General features: G+C 38.4%; 1 protein-coding gene across 1 annotated transcript in view; it reads left to right on the top strand.

Moving 5' to 3' along the window:
- LOC131404944 (mitochondrial pyruvate carrier 2-like) overlaps positions 1-13227 on the top strand; it is a 28823-nt gene extending 15596 nt beyond the window's left edge. Inside the window, exons 3-5 of the mRNA XM_058540169.1 lie at positions 10231-10315; positions 10810-10921; positions 13014-13227. Of these exons, the coding sequence (XP_058396152.1) occupies positions 10231-10315; positions 10810-10921; positions 13014-13074 (258 nt within the window). The 3' untranslated portion in view covers positions 13075-13227. The remainder of the gene's footprint in view (positions 1-10230; positions 10316-10809; positions 10922-13013) is intronic.
- Positions 13228-16909: the final 3682 nt, after the last annotated feature.

Genomic DNA, 16909 nt, shown 5'->3' with positions numbered 1-16909 from the left:
ATTATTAAAAGAATAAGAATGAGGGGCTGGCCCACTGGCACAAGCAGTTAAGTGTGCACACTCTGCTTTGGTGGCCCGGGGTTTGCAGGTTCGGATCCCAGGCACGCACCGACGCACCGCTGGTTAAGCCATGCTGTGGCAGCGTCCCATATAAAGTAGAGGAAGATGGGCACGGATGTTAGCTCAGGGCCAATATTCCTCAAGAAAAAAGGGGAGGATTGGCATCAGATGTTACCTCAGGGCTAGTCCTCCTCACAAAAAAAAAAATAAATAAATAAGAATGATTGGGGCCGGCTCGGTGGCATAGTGGTTAAGTGTGTACAGGCTCTGCTCCAGGGGCCTGGGGTTCGCAGGTTCGGATCCCAGGCGTGGACCTAAGCCCCACTCATCAAGCCATGCTGTGGTGGCGTCCCATGTGCAAAATGGAGGAGGATGGGCACAAATGTTAGCTCAGGGCTAATCTTCCTCAGCAAAAAGAGGAGGATTGGCAACAGATGTCAGCTCAGGGCCGATCTTCCTCACAAAAAAAAAAAAATTCAACTGTTGGGAGCAAATACGCTTGAGTGCAATAGAGAATAAATGGCCCACTAGCCATGTGTATGGGCATGGGCATCTGTGAACTTGTTTACAGAGGGAATGGAGATCATTGGCCAACCTGGGCAAACCATGATGTAAAGGTATGTAAGAGAGCTGCTTTTATTTTTATTCATAGTCTTTTTGCACAGACTGAGTTATACTCAACTCTTTAACAATATAACATTTGGCGTAGCTCATTTTTCTATTTTCTCTTCTCCTTAGGAATAAGTCAAACTATTTCAGGATTATCCATGCAGATTTTTAATACCTGTCTGTTTGCCTTTCCATCTGGGACAGCATGTATAGATTAATTCATAGTTTAAAATCTTGAGGGCTCTGCTATCTTGAAGCATTTTGGAATTGGAATATTCTATAGTGGTATTTCATTTTTTTTTAACCCTCCTCTAAAAGTGTCATATGAATTTTTTTTTAATGAATGAGAAAATATTGAAAGAAAGAAAGGAAAGAAAAAATGTGTTATACTATCTGATGAATATTTACACCCTGCACCCCCCGCAGCGGAAATAATCAGGTGCCAGAAAGATTCACAAACCTAGGCTTCAGACATTTGAAAAACATTTTTTATTGATGGAAACAAAGGGAGCTAACTTGAGTCTACTAGATGCCAAACTGTCTGTATTAGGTTAATACATTATCGCTTTTTAGTCTTCACCAGAAAAAATCTGAGAAGTAGGTATTATCACCATTTTCCAGATAAGGGCACTGAGGTTCAAAGGACTAGATGAGTGACTATGCTGTTACTAGCAAGTGGCAGGGTCAGCGTTTGAACCCCCAGGTCTATTTGACTCCACAGCCTATGCTCTTAGACACTTACATGACCGCCTTTAAGTCGTCACTGTGAATCTATCTGTAATTGGTACTGTCTTCGTATGTTATGGAGTGTTTTACATAATCTTGTGGTGTCCTCCAAGCACTCTCTGAATCTACGGTTCTGTTATTTGAATAAAGTTCATAGTAAAGACGAAAAGGAACACAGATCTTCTGCCCCTTATCCTGAGGCTAGTAATGCAGGAAAGGATACAGAGACTAATATTCTTTTATCTCTGCCGCTCTGAAGATATACGCTACTATTATGTTTGTTGTTGTTAATAATAATATTTTCCAGGCACTGTGCTAAATACTTTTAAAGCATATTAGCTCATTTAATCATATATCACTTTTGCAAGGGTAGGTATTAATATTCTCATTTTATACATGAGGAATTTAAGACAAAGTGTTATGTAACTTGACCAAAGTCACTCAGCTAGTAAATGGCAGAGATTGGATTCACAATGAGATTTCCTAAAATAATTTGCATAAGATTAGAGTGATGTAGACGTAGAAAGGGATTTTTTAGAAACATGAGAAAGGGAGCTCAAGACCCTTGTGGGAGAGAACAATTGCTAACATATCCCTGAAAAATAAAGTGTGTCAACCTTCAAAAACAGAAGCCAGTTTAAGAGGAGAGTTTATTTGGGATCAAGGAATTGCATTTCAGGAAGCACAGATTCAGGTAGAAACCCATATAGTGTCCTGCTAGGGATTAGTAGTCGGGGGGCTTTTAAAGACAAAGAAGGGAGGTTGTATTACAAAGAATTTTAATTGGAGTTGGAGGCAGAGAGCTAGTCTTGGCTAAACATTGATTGACTATTGATTCTATCTTCAGAAAGTCCACAATCATCAGTCTTTGTGATCAGGATGTCCATTCTGCTGACGTCTCCAACAATTGCTTGGAAAACAATTGCTGTTTTGGCCCAGTCCAAGGTTCAAGACAGCAAGGCAGTTTCTCTGGAAAGGCAGCTCTGACTCCATTTTAAAGTTGCTCCACTCAAGTCAATTTTGACATTTTCCCCTTTTGATCAAGATCTTTCTTTGAAAGCATCACTGATCGACCATTTGAAAGAGTTGCTGATCTGCCATCAAAGCATCGTGGTCCCTCGTCGCCAAGAAGGCTTGTGCCTGGTGTGTCATGTCCCACATAGGAGGAAAAGTGGTTTCCTTAAGAAGCTTAGGCCACATGTGAGCAACAAAAGGACCAGAGCAGAGCAAAGCCTTGCCGTCAGGTTCCCTTAAGGTCAAACCCTTCCTGTAGTTCCTCAGCATTTCTCAGTAAAGGCTGGTAAGCCTTAGCAATCATTTTAAAGCGCTGAGTGACCATTATCCGAGTGGTGTTTTTATAACATCGAGCTATGCAGAGGAGACAAAGTTTTACATCAGTGATAATTTCTATAATACTAAACAAAATGCTAAGTCCAAATTGGAGAACAGATCTGAACCAGGAGGCAAGTCCTGAGGGTAGACAAAAGAACTATGGGATGTCAGTGGGCACTACGTTTAACCATTTGGCTTGTGCTCAAATTCTGTCTAGTTCTGACTCTACCCTGCCAGAAGAGTTGACCCAAGTTCAACAAGAGGTATTTACAACAGTTACAAATGTTACCTCTTAAATCTCTGGAGGTTCAGTTGGTTAGGCAAGAAGTTCTAGACACTTCCACAAGGAATTAGGGGAGGAATGGCAGAGAGATTGGTAATTGTACTAAAGGATTCTCTAGATTCACGTACACAGCAAGGATGATGATGACAAAGCCAACAGTCAGGGGGATTTCCCCCTTTTGTAATAGATTGGGAGACACGGATAAGAGTGTTGTCTTTCTAAGAAAGAGAGGGAGAAAATAAGGTAAGAAGCAACAGCGAGTGAAAAGTGTGCAGGCCTGGTCCAGCCATCTGGGGAAAGCTGTCTGCCTCAGATGTCGGTTGCTTCTCTTCCTAGTCAGTTTGCTTTGGAGGACTCTAGCGTTTGTACGGGACCAGATGTCAGGTGGAGCCTTCCTTCTCTGTGAGATGTATCTCCAGGGTTCAGTGCCTTCTAGTTCTGCCGCAGTGTCAGTGGTTAGGAGCACTTGGTAAGGTCCTTTCCACTGGGGCCCGAGGGCCGTCTTCTTCTGGTGTTGCTTCCAGGATCCTAGACACCAGACTCTAGACTGTGACCAAAAGGATTCTTTACACTGGAGTCCAGGAAAACTTTTTTTGTGTGTGTGTGTGAGAGGAAGATCAGCCCTGAGCTAACATCTGATGCCAATCTCCTCTTTTTTAGTTGTTGAGGAAGATGGGCCCTCAGCTAACATCTGTGCCCATCTTCCTCTACTTTATATGGGATGCTGCCACAGCATGGCTGGACAAGCAGTGCGTCGGTGCGTGCCCGGGATCCGAACTGGTGAACCCCGGGCTGCCGCAGCGGAGTGCAAGCACTTAACCGCTTGCACCACCGGCCTGGCCCCCAGGAAAGCTTCTTTAACCTGTTGATGACAGGCTCGAGCATAAGATATTAGAGACTTACAGCAGGTGGTCATATTAGCATAAGACAACAAGTGATCAGCAGAAGGTTGTGTACCAATAGACATTGATCTGATGGTGACTGTCTCATGTGGAATGAGTTTATGTCTTCCAGAGAGGGTACTGCAAACAGTCAGTGAGACCGAAGGCAATACCCTAGGCCAGGGGAGTCCGGTCTATGGGTATATAACAAAACCTCAAAGACAATTAACCGGACTAGAATCTAATATCTACAAAGGTACAAGCATAATTTTTCTCTCTACAGTTACCCTCATTTTTTTTTTTTTTACCAAAGATAATCACAGTAACAGTCATTTGTTTATATTAAAAACTTGGCCTGATTATTTATATAAGTGAAAATAAGAATGCGCACAGAGAGTTTCTAAATTCTGAAGGGATCAGGGAGGGAGAAAAAGTAAATGTTTCATCTTTGTTTACAAAGGTATGTCTTACCAAATTGTTGATAGCTTAAGAGAAGAGATTTCTTTAAATCTGAAAAAACAAAACATTAGAGCATCCTCCTCAGTTCATGTAGTCCCACGTACTTAATATTTGTTCTTGGTCTTTTGTTAGCAGTTTAATGAAGCCATCAGTTTCTCCATTAGAGTTCTGTAATCTCTTGCCAAGTTCAGTTTTATGATCTGAAAGTTTATCAGAAACCGGTATTCTAGAGTAAGCGTCATTAGAGTCCTTTCCATGAATCTTTCTGAAGATGAAGCGTATTTGCAAAGGCATCAGAGTAAAACAATAACTGTCTGTAAATGACCAAAGACTTAAAATGGCATGATTAAAGATTTCATTACAATGCAATTGACAAGGAAATTTGGTTATTTATGTGACATACATTTAAGATAGTGATTAGAATTATGACTGATAACATTATACCAAGACATATCTGAATTTTACAGATTTCATGTAATTTTTAGAATACTTTCATTAATAACATTTACCCACACAATATAACCTGAGAAGGTTTATCATCATTTATTTGACAATGCTTCCCGTGAGATTTAACATACTAAATAAGCCTAATTAGTTTAGTATCTCCCTTTTTATAGGAAGAGAGAACAAATTCTTTAAGAAGTCCCAGGGACTCTCTGGAAATTTCTCAAAGTTACTTTCAGGTCAAAAAAAGAGATTTGATTTAGAATTTGAATTTTGGGAAGTTTGTAAAACGTATCAAAAGGTTTTAAAACACTTGGTCAAATAGGATCATAGGTCACTGTGAACAGTAGTTAGTTATCCATTTAACCAAAGTGACAGTTAAAGACTTGCAGGCAAATACAGAAAGCTAGACAGTTGGGGGGAAAAAAACGCCTTAGCTCTCTTAATAGAGAGGCTTCAGCTTTTTGAATATAGGAAATTATTTTGACAAAACATAGAATCCCTATTTTCCAAGCAGACCACTCTAAAAAAATACCTTTTACAATCTCTTATCAAGAGCAGACCAACAGTCCAAGAAAACCTTGTCCTTTTAATAGAGAGAAAACAAAATTCTGTTTTGCACCAGCTTACTTTTGATATTAAAACTCATTTACTTAATTAAATTCATTCCCATCTTACCCAGCTTGCCCGTAGATAAAACTCTTTTCTCAGAGTTTCTCTTCATCAAATCTTCTTTAACTTTCTTTTTTACATTCAGAATTTATCCTTTCCTCTTTCCCATAACCAGTTTTACTTTAGGACAAATTTACTTTTGTAACAAAGATATGTCCATTCCTTATATCTTCCTTTATGGAATGCATACATGTTCTAATAGTATAAATTTTTTTAATGTTTAAAAAGAACATTAAAGACATGTTTACTGGGGGCCTGCCGGTGGTGCAAGCGGTTAAGTGCGCATGCTCCACTGCGGTGGCCCGAGGTTCACCGGTTTGGATCCTAGGTGCGTACCAACGCACCTCTTGGCAAGCCATGCTGTGGCAGCGTCCCATATAAAGTGGAGGAAGATGGGCACAGATGTTAGCCCAGGGCCAGTCTTCGTCAGCAAAAAAAAAAAGAGGATTGGCAGATGTTAGCACAGGGCTGATCTTCCTCACAAAAAAAAACGTTTACTAAGAGACTGAAACATCTTTTAGTTTTTCTGTAATAAGAAGCCAAAAGTAAATAAACCTGTGCTTAGTAATTAATGCCTAATACTTTATCTTATTTGGAAATGATCTAGGTACTCAAATTTCTGTCATTTAATTTAGCAAAACTCTAAAGTTTCAAGTTACCAGAAGATTTTGAAGTTATTTTTAGGTACATATACCATGACACATAATTATTGTTAAAAAGTTCACCTGAAAACTGTTTATCTTACTCAGATCTATGTTAGTTTACTTGTTCCCAATAATTGTATTTAGATTACTTACAAAAACTTCATGAGACATAAGACAAAGTCAGCCATCAATTTTTTTTGCTGCCAACTTTTGTAACAGAGATAATGTGAATTTGTTTGACTTTCAGTAAACCTAGGTAGAACAAAAGTATTATATTTAATGCTGATAACTCTAATGACATGTCTATTTTAGTTAAACCAACGAACTTTAATACCAAATAGTTTCCTAAGTCATGTGATCCTGAAATTCATTTGGGTTAGTTTCTGTTCTATTTTTGAGTATACTCAATTTATATAGCACTTGTTTGTTTTTAAGCCAATTAAATAGAGCTCTCTTATAAACTAGTCGGGATAATACTATCCAGAGGTAGAAAAATATCACATATTTATAACATACATAATAGACACACATAAACACACAGACAGATGCAAACAGAGATCTTATAGCCTCTGTTTTAAAATTTTCCTTAGATATTTTGGACAAGGGTGCTTTCATAACAGTTTTAATCTCCAAAAGCTTCTTTTCCCATTTTTTTTTTCCTTCAGTCTTAGGAATCAGGGATGGCCTAGATAACAGTTTCTGGAGAGGCTACAAGCTTTTTGAGATAAACAAGGGAGGTTATTTGCTTATCAAGGACTGACATACCCATCCCATTACATTATCCTTAATTTGTTTCTTTCCCTTTGGGTACATAGTTTTATTTTAGCTTACAGGGGAAAGCCTACAAAATTCCTATCAGGCTCTGAATATCAGCTTTCAATTTGGCCAAATTTCTGATCATAAGTTACTAAATCCTTTCAAAAATCTTGTCAGGTTTCAGCCAGGACAAATGGTAAATATTTCTGGCAGTACTGAACAACTCCATTAATTTTTAATTTTAATTTCTGCTTGACTGTTTAAGGAACTAACGTAGCAGTTTCCCAGAAAGTCTCTCAGAGTCTCGTTAACTCTGGGAGTGGCCCATACAGGGTCCTCCTTCAAAGGTAGATATGGGAGTGTCTGTAAAGCCATTAACTTAATGGACTTTTGTATAGTCTTTTAGCTACCTCGTATATGTTAATTTTTTATTAGATTTTGCAAGCAAACTTTCAGCAAGGCTATTTTGGAATTTTGAAGCCTTTGCTTTTAGGTGCACTTGAATGATGTTATCTAATTGGAATGTTCCTTCTAATGGTCAGTGTAATTCCCCTGAGGTCTGGCAGCAGTTTGGTAGGACCCTAGCCACAAATGGAGTTCAACCCCCATTTCTTCCCAGCCACATCTGGCTGCAAATGAGGTGTAACCCACATTTCTTTCTGATCATATTTTGGGGCCCCCAACCTGCTGGTTACCAAGCCAAGTTCTCAGGACACAAAAAAAGCTTAGTAAGATTTTGCTGTTCTTGGTAAATATGTACAGCTTCCAGGACCATCATTTTTAAGCAGATGTGCCCGAATGTTGCATGCTTGATTCCTTAGAAATTAAAGATTGCATTCAATTTGTCAGGTCCACGATTCTCAAATCTAGTGCACAAAAAGACAAGTTTTGGAAGCTCAGAGGAACCCCAAAGTGACCACTGTAATTACAAGTCGTCTTTTGTATTGTCAGTCCACTGGGACAAAAATTTACAAGAGGAAGGACCATAGTTCTTAAATATAAACCCAGCTGGAGTGCCCAAGGGAGGAACTTCTCCGGAACTTTTAGAAGATGAAATTCCTATGTTAAAGCACAGCGAGACAAAGAGACACCAGTTGCAACCCCCATTGTTACCTTTGCTTCTGACCCACTAACTACAGCTGTTTGGACAAACAACAGAAACACAGAATTTGAGTACTCATCTGATAGGGGATAAACCCTTACAGACGACAACAGCCATGAGCTGCCGTGAGCCAGCTCAGAGAAACCCTTCTAGACAGCAATAGAGTGAGCCAGCTTGCAGACAGTTGTCTCCTGGTCGATCTACCCCAGATTGGGCTATTGCCCCCAGAATCCAAAGAAAGGCAAAGACTTCAACCAAAAGGGAGGAGGTCAGATCCCTGAGGGGACTCAGGATTGGACAAGCCGGTGATCTGTGGAAGGAGTGAGCACAAGGGACTCATGTGGGTACCAAACCCGTTTCCAGGGGACAGTGGTCCTCGAAGGTAAGAGCGCTTCAGATCCCACTTCTGACACCATATGTCAACCTTCAAAATCAGAAACCCATTTAAGAGGTGAAGAGTTTATTTGGGATCAAAGAACTGCATGTCAAGGAGCACAGATTCAGGTAGAAACCCACATAGTGTCCTGCTAGGGATTAGTAGTCAGGGGCTTTTAAAGACAAAGAAAGGGGCTTATATTACAAAGAATTTTAATTGGAGTTGGAGGCAGAGACCTAGTCTTGGCTAAACGTTGATCAACTATTGATTCTATCTTCAGAAAGTCCACAATCAACAGTCTTTGTGAGCAGGATGTTTGTTCTTTTGCTGACTTTACAAACAGTTGCTTGTAAAACAGTTGCCATTTTGGCCCAGTCCAAAGGTTTGGCCCAGTCCAAGATTCAAAACAGTAAGGCAGTTTTTCTGGAAAGGCAGCTCTGACTCCATTTTAAAATGACTCCACTAAAGTCAGTTTTGACAATTGTATACTATGAACATAAACAAAATCATGACCACTGACTTCTTCCAACAGAGAATGCTAGAATATAGCCTATAGTCTTCATAGAGCTATTTGACAAGCCACAGTGTAACACGTGGGCCCTATAGAATAACAGTAGAAATCAGTCCCTTGCTTCCCCTATACAATGGCAATAGTCCACCTGCAGAAGTAGAGCAAATATGAAACAGAGAAAATGTACATTGGGACCTGGAAGAAGAATGTAGGAGGTATGATTAGGAAGCATTTGGGAAGAAAATCACAGGACTGTGGGTAAAAGTTAACAAGAAGAAAAGTCGTGTTGGCCATGATTTACCTCTAATTATACTCTTGTATTTAACCATTTGCCCCTTTTGAACCAGCATCATTGCTTTCTTGAACTACTGACTTTATTAATTCAAAACCATTTGGATTAGGCTTAAGTTTGTGTATAAATTCACAAGTATGTGTGCGTTCTATTTAGGAGCAAAACTCTTTGCTGATTTATATTTTCCATGCAAGAGCGTCTTTTAGAAACTACGTAAAATCTGAAAATAATTTCTTAAAAGCATATTCTCTAATAACGTGTTTAGGATTTGATTTAAAATATTTAAGGAAAAAGAGACAAAGGGAGGAGAGGAGGTGAAGCAGACGTGGCAAAATCTCAGTAATTGACTCTGGGTGATGGGTATGTAGGGGTTCTTTGTACCAGTCTCTTATTTTATGTAGGTTTGTATTTTTCATCAATAAAAATCATTTTATTACATATTCTCTGCAATAGAGTAGCATAACTGATATTCTAGTGAAGACTCATTACTAAACTTTCTGAGAGTTGCTGATGGTAGGATATGAGTGGGACGATTCTATGAAAGACAGTGTTGAAAACAGCAGAGAAGAAATGGCTGTGAATACTTTGACATTAAAGAAAACTTATCTAACCAAGAAACTACAATTATAACAGAACTTTTCTGATACTTCCACTTTTAAAAAAGAGTAATGTTGACCAAAAAACAAAAAATGAAGAGAGGAATCTATATAAATTACCTTAAATAGCTTTCAGACATGCTCCACAGCAGTGGTTCCCAAAATGTATAAAGAATATATAAATTCACGTGTGAAAGAAGTATCATTTGTAGAAATGTACAAGTATCATTCGTATATACACACACACTACTGATTTTCAAATATATGAGGCTGCTTAAAGTGGTTAACAAAATACAAACTAATTCAGAAAACATCCCTGAATTCATTGCAGTGTTTTGTCATGATACACATTTTCTCAATGCACTAAAATTATAGCTACTGTTATGTGGAAATGTCTGAAATAGTTTCAGTTTTACTTAAGGCTAAGAACCATTGCTCCACGCTCATGATGCTTCTTTTCTTCCTATGTGTTAATGTGTATTTCCAGGGGTTGGTGTGTGCTGGATTGGCTGACATGGCCAGACCTGCAGAAAAACTCAGCACAGCTCAGTCTGCTGTTTTGATGGCTACAGGTAAACTAAAAGAATATCTTCTGTGTTCCATATGGGACATTCGGTATTTTTGTTTTGTTTTACATCAATTTATTTAACAGTTTATGTTCATAAGTTATATGTCTGTAATACATATACACACACTCACACAAAAGAATTAACAGTGCTATCTCTAGGAAGTTCTCAGATTATAGCTGGAGAAGGCAGAGGACGGTTACTCTAAGTATCTGCATGGGTTTTTGTTTTTCACGTTTTTGCCATGAGCATATTTTTATAAGTAGGAAAAAAATTACAGTTAATATTCATTTGCCCTATAAATATTTCCCTTTGATGTACGAACTGTAACACTGGATCATAGTTTCTTTATTAACGACTCAGAGTGTAGCATTTCTTGTCCTTTATCCCACATTATGTTGTCACAGTCTCATTTGTAATTATTTTACTCTAATATTAAATGTTCAGATATGATTTATGTAGTACCTGTACTTTTCTTAAAAAATATTTTGTTTCAACAGGGTTTATTTGGTCAAGATACTCACTTGTAATTATTCCAAAAAACTGGAGTCTGTTCGCTGTTAATTTCTTTGTTGGGGCGGCAGGAGCCTCTCAGCTCTTTCGTATTTGGAGGTAAGCCTACCAAAGGTGTAAAAAAAAATCTACCTCAGAAGCCCCCCAGATGGCAATATGTTTTTTTCTTTTAAGATTTACATATAATGCTAAGATGGGATGTGCCTGAAGCAGAAATTTAACATTTCTAGAAAAGTCTGGGGGTTTAAATTAAAAGTGTTCAGCAGTATGATACCTCAGTTTTAAATCTCACTGTGTATTCTCTAGATGTATAGCCCTTTCATAGAATCTCTTTTGTGAAGACAACATATGCAATTTATGATATATTAAGTAATATTCTGCATGAACCTTTTATCACTCACTTTCAGTTATGTACAATAAAGTGGGATTTAAATGTATAGTTATATAGTATTGGAAATGATGTTTAGAGTGAGACTACTGGTTTCTCTGGAGAGAGTGCCGTGAGCACTGGAAATTTTTAAACCATTTACTCAGTAATTAACATTATTTGTCAGTGACTGGTTAACACTGCAGTGAGCTCATCTTACATAGAGGCTCTGGCTTTGTTTGAACCATAGAACTTTCCTAAATTACAAAACAATGTCATGAATAACAGCTTTGTTTGGCTAAAAAAATTTAATGATCTCAATAAAGAAGTGGAAAATATTGAGTTATAATTTGTCTTCTTTTCAGAAGGCATTCTATTTTGCAGAGTATAGTACATTTTAATTTCATTCATCTTTATCATCCCTAGCTTTTTTACTAGTATCTTTATAATTTAATCCTTTCATAATTGTCTAGCACATAATTGATGGATGAATAAATAACTTACTCTTTCTACAGTATGCCTGACAATTATTTTTAGGGCTTACTTATATCAATATAACCTTTGATTTATACAATCATTTTATTCACAGAGTATTTTTCTCATATACCACCTCATTTTAACCTTATATTAACTCATGACAGTAGAGCTAAGAGAATGCTAAGTGCCACGTTTAGAACTATTATTTTGTTTTTTTGTTTATTTTTTATTGAGGTAACATTGGTTTATAACATCATATAAATTTCAGGTGTACATTGTTATATTTCTATTTCTGTGTAGACTACATCGTGTTCACCGCCCAAAGACTAATTACCATCCATCACCATATACCTGTGCCCTTTTACTCCTTTCACCCTCTCCCTTCCCCCCTTTCCCACTGGTAATCACCAATCTAATCTCTATATGTTTGTTGGTAGGAGTTTTTTGTTTTTTTATCTTCCACATATGCGTGAAATAATACAGTATTTGGCAAGATTTCATCTTTTTTATGGCTGAGTAGTATTCCATTGTGTGTGTGTGTGTGTGTGTGTGTGTGTGTGTGTGCGCGCGCACCACATCTTCTTTATCCGTTCATCCATGATGACTGGACTCTCTGGAGCATTTAGGAAAACGCTATCGAATATTTGAAATCAGAACCTTTTGAGAAATCTAGGAGGTATGGTAGGCTTCATGGAATAAGTTCTTTCTTATGCTTATACTATTCTCTACTTTGTTGTAAGCTTAGAAGAATGGTACATGAAGCCCTGTAGAGGGAAAGGCTCTGTGGCTTTGTGGTTAATTCTTTTTTGGATTAATGAGAATTGAAGAAACAGTCCCTGCTTCAGTAAACTTAAGTGTTTACAACTTGCTAACCCAGTAGCCTGCCTGCATCACAGAAGTATATTTTATTTTTAGTGATTAGATAGGATCCCATTCTCATCTAACAAAATTGATTTTATTCTCAGAAAAGATTCTTTGTAAGTAAAAAATAAAAAGTTCTAGATGACAACATTTTGCTAAATTATATACATATGGTCAAATGTTTATCATCCTCTTGTATAGTTCAAGAATGAAAATATTCATTAAAATAAAACTTTTGTAAAGGAAACTGTATGTCAGTTCAGTTGTTAAAACTTTTTGGCAGTTGGAAGCCAGATGCAAATGAAGTTCATAGGTCACTTTCCCTTCTGCCTGTTTCTACCTGCAAGCCCCAGAGAAGATTGTATTTACAACTGTAGAGCCTCTTGACTAGTGAGAAAGAAGAGATGGGGTAGGCTTCCATTCCCTTTTTATTATAAATTTATCTGTTGTGATCCATGGTTATTTTTCTTTCTCTTTTCTCTATAGATATAACCAAGAACTAAAAGCCAAAGCAAACAAAGAGTTCCTGATTGCCCGAACAATCTAGATTGGACATAACCACTGGGACCTCGTTTGATTTATTATTTGGTTATTGATAAGGGGATGCTAAGTGTGCTAACATTTGGAAGGCATAAAAAAAAATCTAACTGTAACTGGGAGTTAGTACTTGATTCAACAAAAAATAAAGCAAACTTACATATGACTTAAGGACCTTATCTATGGATATTAGTAACATTTTTTCTCCTATTTGCCCACAATGAATCCTACTTGCTCATACATAACCCTGGCGTCCTTCTGTTCTAGTCAACCAAAGTGTCTATATATAAGAGCACTCACATTCAATTGAGTTGGAAAGTTAAATAACCTGTTGTACAGTTGTCAGGATGGGGAAAATTTCCCCCTTCCTTCCTTGGTTCATTTGGCTGGTTGAATAATTAAAATGACATATGACAGATTAGCAGGAGAAAATCAAATTTAATATTGCACACAGTGAATTCACATAGCATGAAAAATTCCAAAAACGGTCAGGCAAAATGTGGTATGTATGTCATTCTGGACTAAGGAGAAGCCGGCAGAGGCCTGGGACTTCAAAGGGAAAGGAGGCAATTTGCAAGAAGAAGAAAGAGTTAACGTTTGGTAAACAGATGTTTGCTGGGCTATCCGGAAGCAATGGGATACAGAGAAGACTGATCAAACAGGTTGAGAGGTTCCTCCCTGTCCCCCACACCTGGTTCATGTTATACTACAGTTATGTATGGTGATATCGCCTTCCTTCAACAAGTCCTTTATCTGAATTCTTTTTAAGCAGTTGGGGGAACGTCAAAGGTTCTTCTTGAGTCCTTTGGGCCTTGATTGTTTTTAGCCTGAAATAATCTGCATGCCAGAGTGGCACATCTTGGGGTGACCTATTCTGAACCCCTACACAGTGAAAGATGGTGAAGTAGCTAAAAGTGAAGGGAAATAGAGCTAACAACAGTGAGAAATGGGTAGTGGAATGGCTAGCAAAATTGACACCGGCTCAAGACAAGGTTGACATAAGGGAAGCCATATTGTAGAAAAGAAAAACTCTGTTGTAACTTTGAATGACCTCTGACAAACTAACCCAGCTGGATATGCACCCTCCAGGAGGTCTAACTGCTACGTTGATTTTACAACCCCTGCCTGTGCACATACCTCCCAGCTGCGATAAGATGATAACTTTCTTCTTTTGAGTCCCTTGGGAATGTGGTGACCCCCAAACAGAGAGTCTATGCTGATAGCCATCATCAATGAAAACTGAAAGACCTGGTGTGGCGATTCCCAGTCTGTAACACCAGAAGGTCAACATTCCTAACCCCCTCCCCTGTGACCCACTGGCCTATATAACTGCTGTAAGATTTGTGCCCCCTTAAGATGTTTTTTTTCAGACATTAGTCGGCCATCTTCCCTCTTGCTAGCAAGCTGTAATAAAAAGGTCCTTTTTCTCCTACCACCTTGCCTCTTGACTATTGGCATGTCTTGCGGCGAGCAGAAGGCCCCACATTGGGCGGTAACAAAATGACTTCAAATTTTAAAATATTTGAACTGGAAGAAACTTGGAGAATTTATTTTACATATTGTATGAAATTCTTTTAAGCTACAGAATAACAAAGGATTTCTAAATTTTTGAATTACATTCAGTAACATATAATGTGGCAGAAGAGGCTCTAAATCGTCCAGGGTTGAATTTGAATCCCAGCTCTATGCCGTAATCTGTGACTTTGGGCAAGTTAAGAAAGTGTCTAGCAGAGTGCCTGGGACATGAGTTGTCTTTCTGTAAACGTTTGTGACCTTTGTCCCCATTAGAGGGAGAGACTGGGCATAGATTACTCCATACTGGAAATAACAGTCTATTTGATTTGAGCTCCAATTTAGAGTATTGAACTTTCTTCTAAAAATCCTAGTCAAGCCAGTCCTGGCTAGAACTGAGGAATTGACAAAGCAAGTTATTTCTAAATTTGAAGCAGCAAGTGAAAAAAGAATTTTTTGAATAATATACCATAACTCATCAAAATTGGGCAATTAGCTACTGAAAACCTTGCACTTGATCATTTATCCCTTCACTACAGTCCATCCTTGAGGAGGAAGGATTAGAGAATTTGACATGGGCAAAAGTGAAGAGGTCCTGAAGAGTCAAATTATTACTGCTTTCTTTTTGTAATCCAGACTGTTAAATTAGTTTGTTTGGCGTATGTATGCAAACGTGTTGTGTGTTTCCTTGGGTTAAGCACTTAGGAAAACATCTGTTAGGAAATATGGCATAGACACAAAAAGTTCATTGAAATGTGTGTGTTGAATTGGTGTTTCACTTCCTTTTCGTTAAAACCTGCTGTTGTGTGTATGGGCTCTCCTAAGCCCCACTTGTCAATGAAATAATTGTAGGATTTAGATGCAGTCCTCCTCTTGGTTCTCAGAAGTTTCATCGACAGACCACCATCTCGTGCTTTCATTATGCCCAGAAACCCTCATCCATCCCATTATTGAATCCTAAAAGTTAAGTGACTCACATGTGTATCCATTTGAAAACTGACACTGCCATTTGGAACACAGCCCAGTGATCAGTTCCACAACTACTCTCAAAAACTTAGAAAGAATTTATATACTAGAAATCCTTATTATCAGTGTAGGAACTAAACTCCATAGACATACCTTTCACAGTGGTACAGATCTCTTGATCAGTCGAGTTGAATTCTATATGAAAATTTTCTAAGTCCTTATTGATGACTTCATTAGGTCAGTTTTCTCAATGTCAGGTCTTACAGGCCTGGGTTTCACTCAGCTCTGCCACATAATACCTGTGAGACCTTGTTAACCTGGTCTCTGAGATTTAGTATTTTCAAGAGTAAAGTAGCGATAATAGGAGTACTACTTCATAGGATAGTTGTGAAGATTAATCAGATAATGTTTTAACACAGTGCCTGCTACACGATGGGTATTGTCGGGGGAAGAGGGAGAATCTCCCTCTGCCCTTTCCCTTAAGGTTCTTCTGGCTGGCCAAATAATCAACAAGACAGGTTAGCAGGAGAAAATAATATCAAGTTTATTAACATGTATACATGGGAGAAGCTCAGAAATGAGCAACTCGTCCCTCTGTCTAAGCTGCTTGCTTAAGTATTGCAGCTAAAGGCGAAGGAACGTGTTGGGGGTGGGTAGTGGCCTGGGACTTCAGAGGGCAGAAGGACAATTCTTTTCAGGGTCATCTATTGATCATTTGGTCAGGGAGAGATAGAGTTTTTTGATAAAAGGGGCTTGGTGCCCCTCCCATTGTAACATCTATTTTACATTATCTTTATAGCCATCATGATAGAAGATCTGTTCCAGGAATGAGCTACCATGTCAGATTCTTTAGGCAGTTAGTGGGGGAGGTCAAAAGTCCTTATTGTCTTCAGCTCGAAATAATCTGCAAACCAGAGTGATGCTTCCTGGGGCAGCTTGCCCTGAGCACCATCAGTATTAAATAAAATGCAGAAAGGTTCAGAAATGGGAAGCTTATTAAAGGTGGATCAGAAAAGTACGTTCTTACACAAAGAAGTTTTAGTTCCGCTGCAAAAAGAATAAACTGTGTTGACCTATCTGCACACCTTCTGAGGTAATAACTCTTGGAACTCGTTAGGCTTTCACAGGTTAAAGCAGAAAATAAACTTCTTGGGGTAGGGGCCAGAGGCGGGGTGGAGAATGCTCAGTAAGAGATAAATTTTTAACCTAATCTTTTTTGTGGTTTGGCATTCATTTCAAAGAAACATTGGCCCAAAGTACATCAATACTGTTGTTTCTCCATAGTAAACAGATGCTGAAAGGTTGAATCTTAACAAGGATCGACCTCAAAGCCCGGATTTCTCTCTACAAAGCAAAGCATTTTCTGC

This window comes from Diceros bicornis, chromosome 4 (assembly GCF_020826845.1).
Source record: "Diceros bicornis minor isolate mBicDic1 chromosome 4, mDicBic1.mat.cur, whole genome shotgun sequence".
Lineage (NCBI taxonomy): Eukaryota > Metazoa > Chordata > Mammalia > Perissodactyla > Rhinocerotidae > Diceros > Diceros bicornis.
The sequence above is the reverse complement of the archived record's forward strand: the minus strand, read 5'-3'. Positions and strand labels throughout refer to the sequence as shown.